Source organism: Sparus aurata, chromosome 1 (assembly GCF_900880675.1).
Source record: "Sparus aurata chromosome 1, fSpaAur1.1, whole genome shotgun sequence".
Classification (NCBI taxonomy): Eukaryota; Metazoa; Chordata; class Actinopteri; order Spariformes; family Sparidae; genus Sparus; species Sparus aurata.
Window position 1 is genome coordinate 535,927 of NC_044187.1, and position 20,159 is coordinate 556,085.

The window sequence follows — 20,159 nt, forward strand, 5'->3', positions numbered from 1 at the left end:
CAACACTGAGTTCAACACCAACACGTCTGCACAGGAAGTAATCTGAAAGTAACGAGTAACTAAAGCTGTCAGACATATGTAGTGGAGTAAAAAGTACAATATTCAGTTCTGAGCAGTTTAAAGTTCTGTGTCACGGAAATACTCCAGTCAAGCCCAAAGACACTGTTTCTGTACAGTACCCGAGTAAATGTACTCAGAACCAGAATCAGAACTTCCTTTATTTGTCCTGTGTTTCTGACAGAACAGTTCAATATAACACTCAACAACAATAACAGCAAGAAATAAACAATATAATTTAACGGTAAGAAACAGAAACAGACTCGTAAAGAACATTTAACATATGAACATGAATGTGAATTAATAAATATTAAATATAAGTATGATAATTGTCCAATTCTCCTTCACACTTGGACCTGTGGTACCTCTCCTTCACACACTTGGACCTGTGGTACCTCTCCTTCACACACCTGGACCTGTGGTACCTCTCCTTCACACCTGGACCTGTGGTACCTCTCCTTCACTCACTTGGACCTGTGGTACCTCTCCTTCACACCTGGACCTGTGGTACCTCTCCTTCACTCACTTGGACCTGTGGTACCTCTCCTTCACACCTGGACCTGTGGTACCTCTCCTTCACACCTGGACCTGTGGTACCTCTCCTTCACACCTGGACCTGTGGTGCCTCTCCTTCACACACCTGGACCTGTGGTACCTCTCCTTCACACTTGGACCTGTGGTACCTCTCCTTCACACTTGGACCTGTGGTACCTCTCCTTCACACACTTGGACCTGTGGTACCTCTCCTTCACACTTGGACCTGTGGTACCTCTCCTCACACACTTGGACCTGTGGTACCTCTCCATCACACACTTGGACCTGTGGTACCTCTCCTTCACACACCTGGACCTGTGGTACCTCTCCTTCACACACTTGGACCTGTGGTACCTCTCCATCACACACTTGGACCTGTGGTACCTCTCCTTCACACACTTGGACCTGTGGTACCTCTCCTTCACACACTTGGACCTGTGGTACCTCTCCTTCACACCTGGACCTGTGGTACCTCTCCTTCACACCTGGACCTGTGGTACCTCTCTTCACACACCTGGACCTGTGGTACCTCTCCTTCACACTGGACCTGTGGTACCTCTCCTTCACACACTTGGACCTGTGGTACCTCTCCTTCACACACTTGGACCTGTGGTACCTCTCCATCACACACCTGGACCTGTGGTACCTCTCCTTCACACACCTGGACCTGTGGTACCTCTCCTTCACACCTGGACCTGTGGTACCTCTCCTTCACACACTTGGACCTGTGGTACCTCTCCTTCACACACTTGGACCTGTGGTACCTCTCCTTCACACCTGGACCTGTGGTACCTCTCCTTCACACACCTGGACCTGTGGTACCTCTCCTTCACACACTTGGACCTGCGGTACCTCTCCTTCACACCTGGACCTGTGGTACCTCTCCTTCACACACCTGGACTGTGGTACCTCTCCTTCACCACCTGGACCTGTGGTACCTCTCCTTCACACACCTGGACCTGTGGTACCTCTCCTTCACACACTTGGACCTGCGGTACCTCTCCTTCACACCTGGACCTGTGGTACCTCTCCTTCACACACCTGGACCTGTGGTACCTCTCCTTCACACACTTGGACCTGCGGTACCGCTCGTTGGTGTGTGCACATGTAAAGATCAGGATCAGTTCCTTCACTGATACTCTGACACTTCATGTACTTTTACTCGAGTACTCTTCATATAACCTCCACTTTGACCAAAGTCATAAACGATATATTTACTTTTACTCGAGTACTCGACTAATCGAGTACTCAGGTCGAGTAGTCGAGTAAACGTTCAGAAGTTTCCCGCTGAGGCTCGTATTGATCAGCTGATCACATGATGTAAACAAACATTGTATTTCCGGTCTGTCTGACAGAATGGAACCAGACTGGATGACGATGTATCGATCGGTCACAGATGACGTATTGGACTGATCGACACTGAATTACAATAATCACGTGATGTAATCGATCCATGTGATCAGAACCTGGGTCGCTGGCGGGAGGACCGGGCCGTGTGAGCAGCAGGGGGCGGTACTCTGCTCAGCGACACCCTCGAAGAAGACAGGTCGGAGTGCGCATGCGCATCATCACAACCTGTTTGCCGTGTGAGGGTCAGCATGGATCCTCCGTCCGGTTCCGACTCCAGTTCTGTCTGATCACAGTCCGGATGTTCCGACTGCTCCCCCGGAGGCTGCGGCCTCTCAGCGGGCCGCCGGGCTGCCTCTCTGCCCGCTCAGCTCGCTCCTTCAGCGGCGTCCCTCCGGAGCTGCCCGCGGCTCTGGTCCGCAGCACCTTCCTGGACTTCTTCCGGCAGAAACACGGACACCAGCTGGTCCCGTCCTCCCCGGTCCGGCCCAGAGGAGACCCCAGCCTGCTGTTCGTCAACGCCGGCATGAACCAGGTCAGTTTGGACCCAGTACGGTCTGTCCCGGACCGAGCCGGTCCAGTCTGTTCTGCTCCAACACCTGCGACAAGCTCGCGGCTGTTAGCGATTTCAAAATAAGAGCACGTGCTGTCAAAGTGACCTCGGTGTGTGTGTGATGTGTGTGTGTGTATATATGTCGATGTTCTGTGTGTTGATTGGACATGTGATTAGTGACGTCAGACTGTCACTGTGACAGATTTAGTAAAGTGGATGTTTTCAGTTTAAATGTGTTCCGGTCTCAGGGGGTCTGGATCATGTGTTAACGGTTGGGTCGACCCAGTCTGACCCGGTTCAGGTGAACAGAGCAGTGTGTCAGTGTTTGGGCCGGACTGTGTTTCAGTTTAAGCCCCTCCTCCTGGGGACCGCGGACCCCCGCAGTGAGATGTCTTCCTACCGCCGCGTGGTCAACAGCCAGAAGTGCGTGCGCGCCGGCGGGAAACACAACGACCTGGAGGACGTGGGCCGGGACCAGCACCACCACACCTTCTTCGAGATGCTGGGAAACTGGTCGTTTGGAGACTACTTCAAGGTGAGGAGAAGGGAGACACTTCCGGTTCACTCTGCTCTGACGCCATGGTGACATCACGTGTGTGTGTGCAGGAGGAGGCGTGCAGCATGGCGTGGAGCCTCCTCACAGAGCATTATGGGATACCTGCAGACAGACTGTACGTGTCCTACTTTGGAGGAGACGCAGCCTCACACCTCCCAGCTGACGAGGAGACGAGACACATCTGGCTGGACATCGGGTACTTCCTGTTTACCTGACCTCCTGTTTACCTGACCTCCTGTTTACCTGACCTCCTGTTTACCTGTCCTCCTGTTTACCTGTCCTCCTGTTTACCTGACCTCCTGTTTACCTGACCTCCTGTTTACCTGACCTCCTGTTTACCTGTCCTCCTGTTTACCTGACCTCCTGTTTACCAGACCTCCTGTTTACCTGTCCTCCTGTTTACCTGACCTCCTGTTTACCTGACCTCCTGTTTACCTGTCCTCCTGTTTACCTGACCTCCTGTTTACCAGACCACCTGTTTACCTGTCCTCCTGTTTACCTGTCCTCCTGTTTACCTGACCTCCTGTTTACCTGTCCTCCTGTTTACCTGACCTCCTGTTTACCTGACCTCCTGTTTACCTGTCCTCCTGTTTACCTGACCTCCTGTTTACCAGACCTCCTGTTTACCTGTCCTCCTGTTTACCAGACCTCCTGTTTACCAGACCTCCTGTTTACCTGACCTCCTGTTTGCCTGACCTCCTGTTTACCAGACCTCCTGTTTACCTGACCTCCTGTTTACCTGTCCTCCTGTTTACCTGTCCTCATGTTTACCTGACCTCCTGTTTACCTGACCTCCTGTTTACCAGACCTCCTGTTTACCTGACCTCCTGTTTACCTGTCCTCCTGTTTACCTGTCCTCCTGTTTACCTGTCCTCCTGTTTACCAGACCTCCTGTTAACCTGACCTCCTGTTTACCTGTTCTCCTGTTTACCAGACCTCCTGTTAACCTGACCTCCTGTTTACCTGACCTCCTGTTTACCTGACCTCCTGTTTACCTGACCTCCTGTTTACCTGACCTCCTGTTTACCAGACCTCCTGTTTACCTGACCTCCTGTTTACCTGTCCTCCTGTTTACCTGACCTCCTGTTTACCAGACCTCCTGTTTACCTGACCTCCTGTTTACCAGACCTCCTGTTTACCAGACCTCCTGTTTACCTGACCTCCTGTTTACCTGTCCTCCTGTTTACCTGTCCTCATGTTTACCTGACCTCCTGTTTACCTGACCTCCTGTTTACCAGACCTCCTGTTTACCTGACCTCCTGTTTACCTGACCTCCTGTTTACCTGTCCTCCTGTTTACCTGTCCTCCTGTTTACCTGACCTCCTGTTTACCTGACCTCCTGTTTACCTGTCCTCCTGTTTACCTGACCTCCTGTTTACCTGACTTCATGTTTACCTGACCTCCTGTTTACCTGTCCTCCTGTTTACCTGTCCTCCTGTTTACCTGACCTCCTGTTTACCTGTCCTCCTGTTTACCTGTCCTCCTGTTTACCTGTCCTCATGTTTACCTGACCTCCTGTTTACCTGACTTCCTGTTTACCTGATCACTGTTCAAGTGTGTGAAGCTCCGTGGCTGATGTAGCTGTCTTCCTCTTCCTCTTCCTCTTCCTCCTCAGGGTTCCTCCTGCTCGCCTCCTGCCGTTCGGGCTGAAGGAGAACTTCTGGGAGATGGGGGACTGCGGTCCGTGCGGGCCCTGCACTGAGATCCACTACGACCACGTGGGAGGACGAGACGCGGCGGTGCTCGTCAACGCTGACAGTCCGGACGTGGTGGAGATCTGGAACCTGGTCTTCATGCAGTACAACAGGTCCACACATACACCTGGACCACTGAACCAGTCTGGACTGGTGAGCTCCCAGTGTAACTGTGTGTGTGTGTGTGTGTGTGTGTCAGGGAGGTGGACCACAGTCTGCGGATGCTGCCCCAGTTCAGTGTGGACACTGGGATGGGACTGGAGAGACTGGTGAGCGTCCTGCAGGGCAGGAGGTCCAACTATGATACCGACCTGTTCACACCTCTGCTGCACGCCATCCAGCAGGTACACAACTACACACAGCTACACTACGGCACACACACCATGATGTTGTCACAGCTGCTCGTCAGACTGCGGGTTGTGTTATTGCCGACGGTTTGATTGACAGCTGTCTGTCGTCATGGTGACGTCTGTCCTCAGAGGTCGAGGGCGGGGCCGTACGGCGGCAGGACGGGCGCAGCAGACGAGGGGAAGGTGGACATGGCGTACCGCGTGGTGGCGGACCACGTCCGCACGTTATCTGTGTGCATCGCTGACGGAGTTCATCCAGGCATGTCAGGAGCAGAGTGAGTCCTCCACCAATCAGCTGTCAGAGCACAGCGGGCGGCCAATCAGCTGACAGCTGTTTGTTGTGTGTCAGGTTGGTGCTGAGGAGGATCCTGCGGCGGGCGGTCCGGTTCTGTGTCGAGGTTCTTCAGGCTCCTCAGGGAGCGCTGGCCAGCCTGGTTCCTACTGTCAGCCACATACTGGTAAAATACATTTCCCATAATCCCTGTGGGCAGGTCAGCTAATCAATAATCAGTTATTCATTCTAGTTCAGGATATGAAGGAGAAAAAAATTAGAATAAAACAACAGTTTCTGCTGATGGATGACATGAATCGGTATTGATGGGCCGACTGACTGATTGATTCACTGATTGATTCACTGATTGATTCACTGATTGATTGATTAATTTGCTGTGTTGCAGGGTGATGTGTATCCGGAGCTCCACAGGGAGGCCGACAGGGTGAGGACTGAGTTCTGTCGCCTGTTTTGTGCTGTCGTCATATTTATAGTAACGAACGAAATGAGTTGCCACATTTAAAGTCTGTGTAAAGCAAATTCAGCCATTTTCTTCCAAACACATTCAAAAAAGGTCATAAATGGCCGTGTTACGTAACGCGGCCATGATTTGCATAAACCCCGCCCTGCTGCGGAAGTGGTATAAATACATTCAGCTCATTAGCTTCGGTGGTTTTTCAGCTCGCTCTGGAGTCTTGGATAGCATTGCTTACAATAGTTTGCAGCTAGCTAACCAGTCAACCAGTCAGCTAACCAGTCAACCAGTCAGCTAACCAGTCAACCGGTCAGCTAACCAGTCAACCAGTCAGCTAACCAGTCATGTCTCCTTCACATGGCTCTGCATCTTTCCTGGATGCCACAGTGTGCAGGGTGACGGCTGTTAGCTTATTTAAGTTTCCTTCGGATGACAACGTAAGGAAACGGCGGATCGATTTTGTCAAGAGGAGCTAACGTTTCTGTGGAGAGTTAAACATCACCACCAACACCTCTCTGCAGTGTCCACTTTACCCCTGATAGTTTCAGCAACTGTCACCAGGTAAAGTCTGGATATCTGAAGAGTCTGTTGACGCTGGTCAGCGGGGCCGAACCGACCCTCTCCGTCCCCGGCTTGCATCCTCCCGTCCCGCCGACAGCGCACGCTCTCATCTCCGCCGCCGGCATTATGTGTCCGCCTGAGGGTGTAAGTGTGTGCTTATGTATGTTATAAATCTTGTACATTTGGGCAATTAAATGCATTTTGCTGAAGGTGCAAATCCTGAAAGTGATTTTACATCGTGCATCCTGTCATGTAATGTTAGCAAACGTTATTGCATTTGATCATGACATGATTTGGCCTCATTCCCTGAGCGGAGTCCATCTGACAGCACAATGATAATCTACAGGTAATATTTTATGAGCACCAATACAGCTATGACAAGGAATTATATGTAGACTGGGGTTTTACGTTTGTGTGTAATGTAAAACATGGACTGTGAGGAACGAGGCTGAGCACTATCAGTGTCTGACTCAGAGTCAGTTTCTGGCTCTGATGGTCCAAACAGGTCGGGCTGGGTCTGTCTGATGATGCTGCTAGCTTCCATTGTTACTGTAGGTTACGTCCTTGTACAGAACACGGAGGAGGCTCCTCCCCTGTGTGGGCGTGGCTCCAGCGCCTCTAACTGACACGCCCCCAGCGTTTCACAGCAGAGAGAAGCGCTTGTTGTTCCATGATTTTGAGACCTAATTTTATATACTTGGCAATTGTTTTAATCTTTCAAATTTGGCTCAGTGGCCAATGACACATGTTTCTGTGGTGTGACAAACTCATAACACAAATTTATTGCTGCTTTACACGGACTTTAAAAATAACTGGCTCTTATTTTGAAAACTGAAACTCCAGCTCTTTTATTTTGAAGTGTCAGGACTTCAGCTTAGGCTGCTCCAGTTGATCTTGACAGGAAGTTGCCCCCAGCAGAAGTTGACTGACAGCTGACGTTCTTTCAGATCATGGACATCATCAACGAGAACGAGGCTCACTTCCTGTCGTCCCTGCAGCAAGGCAGCAGGCTGATACGACGAACGCTCGACCGGCAGGACTACAAACATGGAGTCTTCCCTGGTCAGTTCCTCCCATCAGTCCCCAGGCAGAGCGACGTCCCGCATGTCTGAGTCTCCATCAGCTTCTGAGCTGCTGGCTTTACATCCTGCTGTGACACATTCCACATGATTGTTAGAGGAAGTCCACAGAACAGTTCTGGACGTTAGCGCAGCTCGTCTGCTGTGATCACGTGTTTCAATGGGAACAATTCTAGAAAAAAAAAGTTACATTTTTGGCCACACTTCACATCTTCATAACTCTGATCTGTAATGTTCTGCAGATCCATTTAACCCTGTCCTCTGGTGTGTGTGTGTGTGTGTGTGTGTGTGTGTGTGCGCGCGTCAGCCTCGGTGGCCTGGTCTCTGCACAGGAACCTGGGTTTCCCTCTGGACCTGGTGGACCTGATGTTGGAGGAGCGAGGAGTCCCAGGTGGACCGTCAGGAGCTGGACCGACTGATGGCAGAGAGCCAGAAGGTAAAGGCCAACTCCCATGATCCTCTTGGTGTTTCTAACCTTTCGTGTGATGTAGTCAGTAATTACTGAGTAACCATACTTATATAAGTTCAAAGCTTATATTGGACTTTTATTGTGAAGGGCTGTAAATCTAACAGTGGAGCAGATGGAGGGTTTTATTGTCTCCTGGTGATGTCATGACACACCTGTGTGTCTGCTAGGTGATGTCAGAGCTGCAGGCAGGTGCTCAGGCTCAGGTGACGTTGGACGTCCTCAGCCTGGCCGAGCTGCAGCGTCTCGCCGTCCCTCACACTGACGACAGCCTCAAGTACCAGTACCGACTGGAGCGGGGCAGATACGGTACGACTGAGTCCCACCTGGACGGTGACACACCTGTCAGTGTCACTTCCAGCTGATAGCTGGATACATTCAGTGTGTTTTGACTACAGCCAATCAACCACAGCATCACAGTGACCTCATTGTTCTCTTGCCAGTGTTCCCAGCATGCAGTGCAACAGTCCTGGCTCTGTACGACGGGCAGGCGCTGGTGTCGGAGGTCTCTGAGGGGCAGCGCTGCGGCGTCATCCTGGATCAGACCTGCTTCTACTCTGAGCAGGGCGGGCAGTCACATGACCAGGGCTACTTCACCAGGGAAGGACTGCAGGTCAGCTGAGCGCCCACAGGCAAACTGCATCATGGGAAATTGCCTGTTGTGTGTCCAGGTGAGGTCTGACTCATGCGGTGTGTTCTCAGGACGTCCTGTACCCTGTGGAGGCCGTGGTCCTGGCGGGGGGGTACGTGGTCCATCAGGTGACTGCAGCCGACAGCCTGAAGACTGGAGACCAGGTCCAGCTACACCTGGACCAGGTGAGTACCAAACAACCAAGCACATGTTTGGGTTTATCAACAGATTTTATAAGCTTGTTGTGTAGAAGCAGTCTGACAGAGCAGCACAGTATCGTCTCAGACGTGTTCACAGCAACGTCTCGAGCCCTCTGCGGTCGAAGGACGCGCCGCTGCGTCCAAATCACGTAACGGGTTTAAGATGCCGCAGCAGCAGGACGCAGCCTCCCCGAGTCTCTGTTCCAACATGTGTCCACTTCAAACTGTTTACCAGTTTTTACATTGTGTTGATAGGTCGAGTGAAACCAGACGTATGATCAGTAATCTGGCCGCGTCACGTTTGGTGAAACGAAATTGTGCACGAGAAAAAAAAACACATGACGGTTTCCTATTGGTGGAAAAATGCACCACATCAACCAATCACACAATGACATTGTACAACTGTACAGTCACACGTGAGGTTGTGCGAGGCAAAAACTGTTAAAGTTTTTTAAGATGAAGATAAAATCTTCCCTTTCCAGGACGGACGCACTTTTATTTGTATCTATTTGTATCTTTTCTTTGAACAGAGAAATGCTCCAGGTATGTTCAGCTCTGCTTGGTATATTTTCTATTTCTGTGTTCCTCCCTCCTGTTGGTATTTACTGTGCTGTGTTATAATGTTTTCCGACACAGTGAATGTGGTTGGCGGGCGCTGTGATATGTCGGGGGGGGGGCGGGCCAGCTTGCTCACACTGTTGTCGTATTGCACACTCGGCTGTCCTGGTCTTGGTTATAACCTGGAAGCCTTTTGGTTGAAAGGTTTTGGTTCTTTGAATACGTCTTCTGTAATGATTCAGTTCACCGTGATGTTGGTTTGGTGTTGACAGTTATTAGGATCAGTAGACTCAGTTTAATATGTTAATTTCCACCTGCTGACCTGCGACAGGTGTGTTAATCTTCATGTTAGTGCTTGTATTCATGACTGAGAGCAGGTGTTGTGGCCTGATGTTACTGACGGTTTGCCACGATGTTGTGATCCCCTGTGAGTGGAGGACCACAGTATGTTGAGTGTAAAGCTCAGAGCAGTGCTGATGTGTGTTGCAGCTCACAGTTCCTGTTATATGGATGTTCTTCTAAATGTGATGTTGGTGTGTTTTATTTTCTATGTTGTGTGTAACTTGCGTACACTTTTGTCAGATGTTGAGATAAAGGAATATATGATCATGCCATATGCAAAATATGGCAATCACATAATAGTGTTGTCACGATATCAAAATTATGACTTTGGTATGATACCTGCCTAAAATATCTGGATACCGATACTGAATCGATACCACAGCGGAAAACTAGAACATCATCAAAAGTAATGGAATACAATATCAGATGACAGAATGTGGAACTTAAATGATTTATTTCTTTTTATAAATTAAAACACTTCAAAAGTCAAAATAAAAATATATATTTATTGTAAAAGCTGCTGAGCTTTATAGCTGCTGTATCCAAGAAGACAAGTGTCGTCTTGTTTTGTTCATTTGTCTTGTTTGCTATCAGAGATTATTAAATAACCTGATTTTCCATAAAAAGCTCAGTGCCAGTAGTAGAAACAAATTAACAGCACATTAACTACAATTTTAATCAGCATAAAAATAATGAACATAAATGACATTAACTGTCAGTCTGGCAATTCATATAATAAGACAACACTTTATTCGTCCCACAAAGGGGAAATTTCAAATCCTGGATTATTATTATTATCCTGCAAACTACATGAGTGCACTAAAGTACAACACAATGACCCAGACCTGGTGGAGGTCTGTGCTCTAATCACACCATTTTATAATAATATAAATTACAATATATATTATACATTATGTACATGTTATGATTATATTACTAGTACTGATTGATAGATCATTTATAAGTGGTGTTGTTGATCAGCATACTTGTGAACTCCAGCACATGTTCTGGTAAAGTTCATGTTACCAGTGTGAACGTTGTGTTTGCATACAGAGATGTGGAACCACATCGGACTGTTAAACAGTTAGCTTCACCCCTGACTGCCTCCTGCAGCTCTGATGGTGGAAACAGTTCACCTGACTTCCATCCAGGAGATATTTAACGTTATCTATCGCTGACCTGCAGCTCTTTGAACTCTTTGAACAAGTCTGCATGTCTGTCAGCTGAAAGTGGCATGAGTGCTCCTGCCGACCGTCCTAGGCTTGTTGAAGAAGCAGACGCACGGAGCCGACAATAAGGGCAAGCCCACGGACTCCACAAAGCCCGTCTGTAAACGATGCTTTAAATCCATAATGACCAAGAGAGCCAACACGTCTGTCTCGCTCTGTGACTGTCTGTCACCGTGAAGCCACGCCCACTCTGTCTGCAGGCAGTGAGGAAGCAGAGAGAAGCTGCACACAGACACGCTGCCCCGCTGTCGCACAAAGTTCATGAAGTACCGATACTAATAAAACGTGAAAAAGTATTGTTTTTAACAGCTGGGTACCGCGGTACCTTTCTAGTATCGGTTTACTGTGCAACACTATCACATAATAAGGTCTGTGTTATCTGAGCCGTAATGTAAAGGACTGAATTCTCCTATTAAAAGGAGAAAGTTGTATCCTGTCTGAAGTGGAAACCCTGTGATATAGAATTACTGCAGGAAACACCTTCATTAGAGAATGAGACAGAACACATATGTATGGGTTGGGACATGTGTGACATGTCTGTAGCATCTGGGTCTGGTCACAGTAGGGGAGCTGCCATCTTGATTAATAATCACCTACAATCTAAATGTAGTAAAGAGACCATAGTGACTCAGAATCCTGCCTGAGTCTTGGAAATGTTGGCAGGACCTTAGATAAATACTGTGCTAAGTGGGGGAATTACATCTCCTTTATCAAAGGTCCCTAATATAACAATCCTCAGGATATTATTTTGAATTGTGATATATGCAGTTTAACTACCTACACATCTGCCAAAGTGTAGTTACGTATGTGTGAATGTATTTGAATTGAACCGTTTCAGTACAGGACGTTAGGTTCGGTACAGGACGTTGGGTTTTGGTACAGGCGTTGGGGTTCGGTACAGGGCGTTGGGTTTGGTACAGGGCGTTGGGTTCGGTACCGGGCGTTGGGTTCGGTACAGGGCGTTGGGTTTGGTACAGGGCGTTGGGTTCGGTACCGGGCGTTGGGTTCGGTACAGGGCGTTGGGTTCGGTACAGGGCGTTGGGTTCGGTACAGGGCGTTGGGTTCGGTACAGGGCGTTGGGTTCGGTACAGGGCGATTGGTTCGGTACAGGGCGATTGGTTCGGTACAGGGCGTTGGGTTCGGTACAGGACGTTGGGTTCGGTACAGGGCGTTGGGTTCGGTACAGGGCGATTGGTTCGGTACAGGGCGTTGGGTTCGGTACAGGGCGTTGGGTTCGGTACAGGGCGTTGGGTTCGGTACAGGGCGTTGGTTCGGTACAGGGCGTTGGGTTCGGTACAGGGCGTTGGGTTCGGGTACAGGACGTTGGGTTCGGTACAGGGCGTTGGGTTTGGTACAGGGCGATGGTTCGGTACAGGGCGTTGGGTTCGGTGTGACAGTTTAACTGGTGTTCATTTACCGGGAGGGTCCACAGATGTGCTGGAGGTGTGGTTTGAGGGTCCCGTCATGAGAGGGGTCCTCGTCCATGTCCGCTAACCAGTCATGTGGCTTGAACACTATTCCACACAGAGATGTCGGGACTGCGACCTGCAAACCACTGTTAGACGAGCGCTACAGAGCACACAGTGACAGTGTAGGTGACTGTGACGATGCCTGTCCAAAAAACGCGACTGTCAATAAATCGTCCAAAAGTGCATATTGTCGTCTTATATCTTCATAATGAAAGCCTGTACTCACTAATAACTCATGGGTGGAGTCAATGTGGACAAGTTAATCTTTCTGGCAAAAAATAGGAAGGCTGAGTAGAACTGAACGGGGCTACATGCTGGAACTGTTAGTGCTGCACTTTACTTGTGGAAAAGTCTTGTTGAAAGCCTTTAAAAAGCTGTGAGGAATTATTTTTTGATAATATTTCATATAGTTAATGTTTGAGAATATTTTACTCATTTGAAAGCTCATTTTATATTTTATTATTTAATTTTGTTCATTTGGGAATTTATTAGCTTATTATCAGGCAGCACTTTACAACAGTATTTTTTTAATTTTATTTTCATATTTGTATAATGTTACATAAATTGTTGCTTTACAAAGTTCTGAATACACAATAAACAATTTATGTTTTGCATTTTGTTCCCATACTGTACTGAAAATGAACCTAATATGAATGTATGTTTTTTTTGTAATTTGTTGTGTTTTTGATTAACTGCTGTTATTTTGTATTGTTAACTTTCTTTATCCAGTCTGTGTCTGCAGAGTTAGATTCACTCTCTTGTTTAACTGAACAATTCTGTATTCTTGTTCTATTGTCGGTGTCTTGTCTGTTTTCTTGTAGCCTTGTGGGTGATGGCTATCTGGTGTGTTGTCTTGTTTCTTGTTTTAAAAACCATGGAAATTACTGATTACAAAAAAAGTCATCAAAAACGGCCAGTTACACCCTGGACCCTCAGAGGGTTAATATAAAGAGAAGTGGTCTAAGTCCAGATCCCTGTGGGACACCTCTGTTACAACTGAACCATCTGTGTGACAGTCAGATCCTCAGTGCAGCTCGGTGTAAAGTTGTGTAAAATGACTTTATAATAATGAACTAACTGTAGTTAGTGAACTGACCCCTCAGGACAAAGTGGACAGTGTTGATCCTATGCAGGTCAGGATGAGATCAGGACGATCGGTCCTGTGCTGATGTTTCTGCTGCTGTCTCTCAGGTCCACAGGTTGTCTTGTATGGTGAAACACACAGCGACTCACATCCTCAACTTCGCTCTGAGGGAAGTTCTGGGTCCTTCAGTCCAGCAGAGAGGATCTCATGTGGCAGCTGATCGGCTCCGCTTCGACTTCAGTGTCAAGGTCAAATAATAAGCAACACTTAACTAGCCAACTACCCACCAACTAACCTCCATGTAACACCAACTAACCTCCATGTAACACCAACTAACCTCCACCTAACCTCCATGTATCACCAACTAACCTCCATGTAACACCAACTAACCTCCATGTAACACCAACTAACCTCCACCTAACCTCCATGTATCACCAACTAACCTCCAACTAACCTCCACCTAACCTCCATGTATCACCAACTCACCTCCAACTAACCTCCATGTATCACCAACTAACCTCCACCTAACCTCCATGTATCACCAACTAACCTCCACCTAACCTCCATGTATCACCAACTAACCTCCATGTAACACCAACTAACCTCCACCTAACCTCCACCTAACCTCCATGTATCACCAACTCACCTCCACCTAACCTCCATGTAACACCAACTAACCTCCACCTAACCTCCATGTATCACCAACTCACCTCCAACTAACCTCCATGTATCACCACTAACCTCCACCTAACCTCCATGTATCACCAACTAACCTCCACCTAACCTCCATGTATCACCAACTAACCTCCACCTAACCTCCATGTATCACCAACTCACCCTCCAACTACCTCCATGTATCACCAACTAACCTCCAACTAACCTCCATGTATCACCAACTAACCTCCACCTAACCTCCATGTATCACCAACTAACCTCCAACTAACCTCCATGTATCACCAACTAACCTCCACCTAACCTCCATGTATCACCAACTCACCTCCAACTAACCTCCATGTATCACCAACTAACCTCCACCTAACCTCCATGTATCACCAACTAACCTCCACCTAACCTCCATGTATCTCCAACTAACCTCCACCTAACCTCCATGTATCTCCAACTAACCTCCATGTATCACCAACTAACCTCCACCTAACCTCCATGTATCACCAACTAACCTCCATCTAACCTCCATCTAACCTCCATGTATCACCAACTAACCTCCAACTAACCTCCATCTAACCTCCATGTATCACCAACTAACCTCCAACTAACCTCCATCTAACCTCCATCTAACCTCCATGTATCACCAACTAACCTCCACCTAACCTCCATGTATCACCAACTCACCTCCAACTAACCTCCATGTATCACCAACTAACCTCCAACTAACCTCCATGTATCACCAACTAACCTCCATGTATCACCAACTAACCTCCACCTAACCTCCATGTATCTCCAACTAACCTCCAACTAACCTCCATCTAATCTCCAACTAACCTCCATCTAATCTCCAACTAACCTCCAACTAACCTCCATCTAACCTCCATCTAACCTCCATGTATCACCAACTAACCTCCAACTAACCTCCATCTAACCTCCATGTATCACCAACTAACCTCCAACTAACCTCCATCTAACCTCCATCTAACCTCCATGTATCACCAACTAACCTCCACCTAACCTCCATGTATCACCAACTCACCTCCAACTAACCTCCATGTATCACCAACTAACCTCCATGTATCACCAACTAACCTCCACCTAACCTCCATGTATCCTCCAACTAACCTCCAACTAACCTCCACCTAACCTCCATGTATCACCAACTAACCTCCAACTAACCTCCATCTAACCTCCATGTATCACCAACTAACCTCCAACTAACCTCCATCTAACCTCCATCTAACCTCCATGTATCACCACTAACCTCCACCTAACCTCCATGTATCACCAACTCACCTCCAACTAACCTCCATGTATCACCAACTCACCTCCAACTAACCTCCATGTATCACCAACTAACCTCCAACTAACCTCCATGTATCACCAACTAACCTCCATGTATCACCAACTAACCTCCACCTAACCTCCATGTATCTCCAACTAACCTCCAACTAACCTCCATCTAATCTCCAACTAACCTCCAACTAACCTCCATCTAACCTCCATCTAACCTCCATGTATCACCAACTAACCTCCACCTAACCTCCATGTATCACCAACTCACCTCCAACTAACCTCCATGTATCACCAACTAACCTCCATGTATCACCAACTAACCTCCACCTAACCTCCATGTATCTCCAACTAACCTCCAACTAACCTCCACCTAACCTCCATGTATCACCAACTAACCTCCAACTAACCTCCATCTAACCTCCATGTATCACCAACTAACCTCCAACTAACCTCCATCTAACCTCCATCTAACCTCCATGTATCACCAACTAACCTCCACCTAACCTCCATGTATCACCAACTCACCTCCAACTAACCTCCATGTATCACCAACTCACCTCCAACTAACCTCCATGTATCACCAACTAACCTCCAACTAACCTCCATGTATCACCAACTAACCTCCATGTATCACCAACTAACCTCCACCTAACCTCCATGTATCTCCAACTAACCTCCAACTAACCTCCATCTAATCTCCAACTAACCTCCAACTAACCTCCATCTAACCTCCATCTAACCTCCATGTATCACCAACTAACCTCCAACTAACCTCCATCTAACCTCCATCTAACCTCCATGTATCACCAACTAACCTCCACCTAACCTCCATGTATCACCAACTAACCTCCAACTAACCTCCATGTATCACCAACTCACCTCCAACTAACCTCCATGTATCACCAACTAACCTCCAACTAACCTCCATGTATCACCAACTAACCTCCATGTATCACCAACTAACCTCCACCTAACCTCCATGTATCTCCAACTAACCTCCAACTAACCTCCATCTAATCTCCAACTAACCTCCAACTAACCTCCATCTAACCTCCATCTAACCTCCATGTATCACCAACTAACCTCCAACTAACCTCCATCTAACCTCCATGTATCACCAACTAACCTCCAACTAACCTCCATCTAACCTCCATCTAACCTCCATGTATCACCAACTAACCTCCACCTAACCTCCATGTATCACCAACTCACCCTCCAACTAACCTCCATGTATCACCAACTAACCTCCAACTAACCTCCATGTATCACCAACTAACCTCCACCTAACCTCCATGTATCACCAACTCACCTCCAACTAACCTCCATGTATCACCAACTAACCTCCATGTATCACCAACTAACCTCCAACTAACCTCCATGTATCACCAACTAACCTCCATGTATCACCAACTAACCTCCACCTAACCTCCATGTATCTCCAACTAACCTCCAACTAACCTCCATCTAACCTCCATCTAACCTCCATGTATCACCAACTAACCTCCAACTAACCTCCATCTAACCTCCATGTATCACCAACTAACCTCCAACTAACCTCCATCTAACCTCCATCTAACCTCCATGTATCACCAACTAACCTCCAGCTAATCACCAGAAGTGACTGTTGATTGGTCGTTCTCAGGGTTCCCTGGATGTCTCTCAGCTGCAACAGGTAGAGAGGTGTGTCAATGACATCATCTCAGCCAATCACAACGTCCACAGCCAGGAGCTCCCTCTGCAAACGGCCGGCCACATCAACGGCCTGAGGACAGTGGACGAGGTAAGACACAGACTGTCTGTCTGCAGGTGTACTGACTGTCTGTCCTCCTGTCTGTCTGCAGGTGTACTGACTGTCTGTCCTCCTGTCTGTCTGCAGGTGTATCCGGACCCTGTTCGGGTGGTGTCGGTGGGGTTGTCAGTCTCTGACCTGTTGGATGATCAGACAGATGGACGGACATCTGTGGAGCTCTGCTGTGGAACGTGAGACTGACATACATGCAGTACTGACAGTATCAGTACTGATACTGTCAGTACTGATACTGTCAGTACTGACAGTATCAGTACTGACAGTAGTTCTGATTCTGTCACCACAGCATCACCTCGCTGAACAAATTGTCTGATTTTCACACCGTTTCAACTGATTTCATCTTTTACATTAAATTTATGAAAGACGACAACATTTGTGTTTGTGTGTGTGTGTGTGTGTGTGTGTGTGTGTGCGTGCAGTCACCTGCTGCAGACTGGAGCCATTGAGGATCTGGTGATTGTTTCTGAGAGACAGATGGTGAAGGGAATCAGTCGAGTGGTTGCGGTGACAGGACGGGAAGCAACACGGGTCAGCGCCACACATGTTGATGTCACAACATTATTTACATCATAAACATAATTTATATAAATGATTGACATTATAAACAGTTTAAACTATATTGACATTATAAACATTATAAACAATATAGACATGATAATGGTATATTCAGTCTGATGTTTCATGGTGCTGTGGTTCCTTCAGGCTCGTGAGGCGGGTCAGGTGTTGTCTCAGGATGTGGACTCTCTGTCAGCCAGACTCTCAGGCTCCGCCCCCCTCAGCCTTGACTCCGCCCAGCGTCTCGCCAAGGAGGTTGGAGTCCTCACTGATGTATGTACAATACCCATGATGCACTTCTATGTAACCCTGCGCCGTGTCTGTCGTAGATACCTTTTCCCTGCGCTGTGTCTGACAGGCTGTAGATAACTTTACCCTGCACTGTGTCTTACAGGCTGTAGATAACTTTTCCCTGCACTGTGTCTGACAGGCTGTAGATAACTTTAGCCTGCACTGTGTCTGACAGGCTGTAGATAACTTTTCCCTGCACTGTGTCTTACAGGCTGTAGATAACTTTTCCCTGCACTGTGTCTGACAGGCTGTAGATAACTTTAGCCTGCACTGTGTCTGACAGGCTGTAGATAACTTTTCCCTGCACTGTGTCTTACAGGCTGTAGATAACACACCCATCCCTCAGTGGCAGCGCAGAGAGCTGCAGATTCACCTCCGAGCTATGCAGAGGAACAGCAATACCACGGTCAGGAAGCTGGAGACCAGAGAGGTGAACAAAACCACACATACACACCTGAAACTCAACTGCCAATTACATCACAACAAGAAGCACATGTTGTTTTATTAAAGGGATAGTTGGTGTTTTTTGAAGTGGGGTCATATAAAGTACATATCTATAGTCGATCTGTTTCCTACCGTAATCACGATCAGCGCAGCCTCAGTTTGGAGCAGCAGAGAGCCGCTCCAGCCCAGACGCTCAGCTTTGTACTGCAGTGAACGGGTCCAGAGAAAAAGAGAAATTAACCACCTAAAACAAGGCTCACCTAAAACAATCTATATCAGTTCAAGTGTACGTTGTATAGGTAAAATTCACACCGCTTCACATCGCTGTCAGACCGCGCTTCTTTTGGCACTACATTTTCTCAACCGTAGAACCTCCGTATCCCTACGCATTAGCGTAACTCTGCGCTGATCGGTGATTACAGTAGGGAACAGATCGACTATAGATATGTACTTTATATGACCCCACTTCAAAAAACACCAACTATCCCTTTAACACTTATTAAAAACAATGATGATAAATGAGTTATATGATCACATCAGTCCAACAATGTTTCACTGTGATTTATGTCTCACAATGTGACTGTTTGTACACGTTTGTACTCGGCTGGATGTTTTCTGACTGTGTGTTTTCCCATGATGCTTTGCACAGGCTGCAGCGAGAGCTCAGGCTCTGCTGGAGAAGAACGGCAGGAAGGACGTGCAGGTGGACGCAGTGGAGACGGACTCTCTGTCGGTATGAACTCACTGCTGGAGCCTACACTTCCCATCATACACCTGCATCATTTACATAGAGTCTTGTGAAGAAACAGGTACGTAGTCTGCTGACATCACTGTGACATCACAGCTGTCGTGCTGATTTCTGTCAGGTTGTGATGAAGACGGTGAATCGGCTGAGCGCTGCAGCTCCTCGCAGCTACGTGATGCTACTCGCTCACCAGGGGCATTCTGGGAAGGTTCTGTGTGCCTGCCAGGTCCCAAAGGTAACTATGACACGTGTCAGTGACATCAGGGGTGGGCGGTGCTGCTTTTGATGCCTCTGATTGGCTGTACTCTCTCTCTCAGGACTCGCCATCCCTCTCAGCCTCTGATTGGGCATTGGCGGTGTGTCGCCACCTTGGGGGAAGCGCTGGCGGCTCTCCACTGGTTGCCAAGGGAACAGGAAGCAGCAGTGACATCACTGAGGCTCTGAGGTGGGCGGAGGAGTTTGTGCGGCAGAAAACACAGAAATGATGTCATCAAGCAAGAGATGACATCATTCTGACATCAGAGGGTCAGGTGCCCTCAGGACTGCCTTCTGTTTGGACAGAAATTGTGGATGGAACTTAAAAGACACATGTGAACCAAAGATGTCAGCGCTGAGGGAATTCTGGGGGTGTGGTGTGATGGTGGGCGGGACTTTTTGCTGCTGTCAGCCAATCGGAAAGGCTTCAATAAGCAGCTGTCTTCTGTTAGCATTGCTACTGGTTAGCTTGATATTTAACTTGCTAGTGTGACATCATGTCAGCATGCTAATGTTTCAACATAAAGATAAATGTGTAGAAAATCTGAATAAAGTATTTATTTTCATCTGAGTGCTGACTGACCGGTGTTTCTATTATTTTGTCCACCGAGTCTCAAACCATCAAGACTGAAGGACGTCCAGTC

The 20,159-nt window shown here is 47.8% G+C and overlaps 1 protein-coding gene across 1 annotated transcript; it reads left to right on the forward strand.

The window, feature by feature from the left end:
* Positions 1–2,099: 2,099 nt before the first annotated feature.
* LOC115582928 (alanine--tRNA ligase, mitochondrial-like) lies at positions 2,100–20,086 on the forward strand. Its single transcript, XM_030419164.1, is given in 23 exon segments — positions 2,100–2,473; positions 2,838–3,026; positions 3,098–3,243; positions 4,663–4,854; positions 4,941–5,085; positions 5,221–5,366; positions 5,441–5,549; positions 5,769–5,807; positions 7,346–7,460; positions 7,785–7,864; positions 7,866–7,913; positions 8,114–8,252; positions 8,387–8,556; positions 8,646–8,759; positions 13,564–13,704; positions 17,061–17,198; positions 17,295–17,398; positions 17,645–17,753; positions 17,928–18,053; positions 18,391–18,501; positions 19,165–19,248; positions 19,382–19,495; positions 19,578–20,086. Coding segments are annotated over 23 exon segments (3,051 nt in total). The 5' UTR covers positions 2,100–2,149; the 3' UTR covers positions 19,746–20,086.
* Positions 20,087–20,159: the final 73 nt, after the last annotated feature.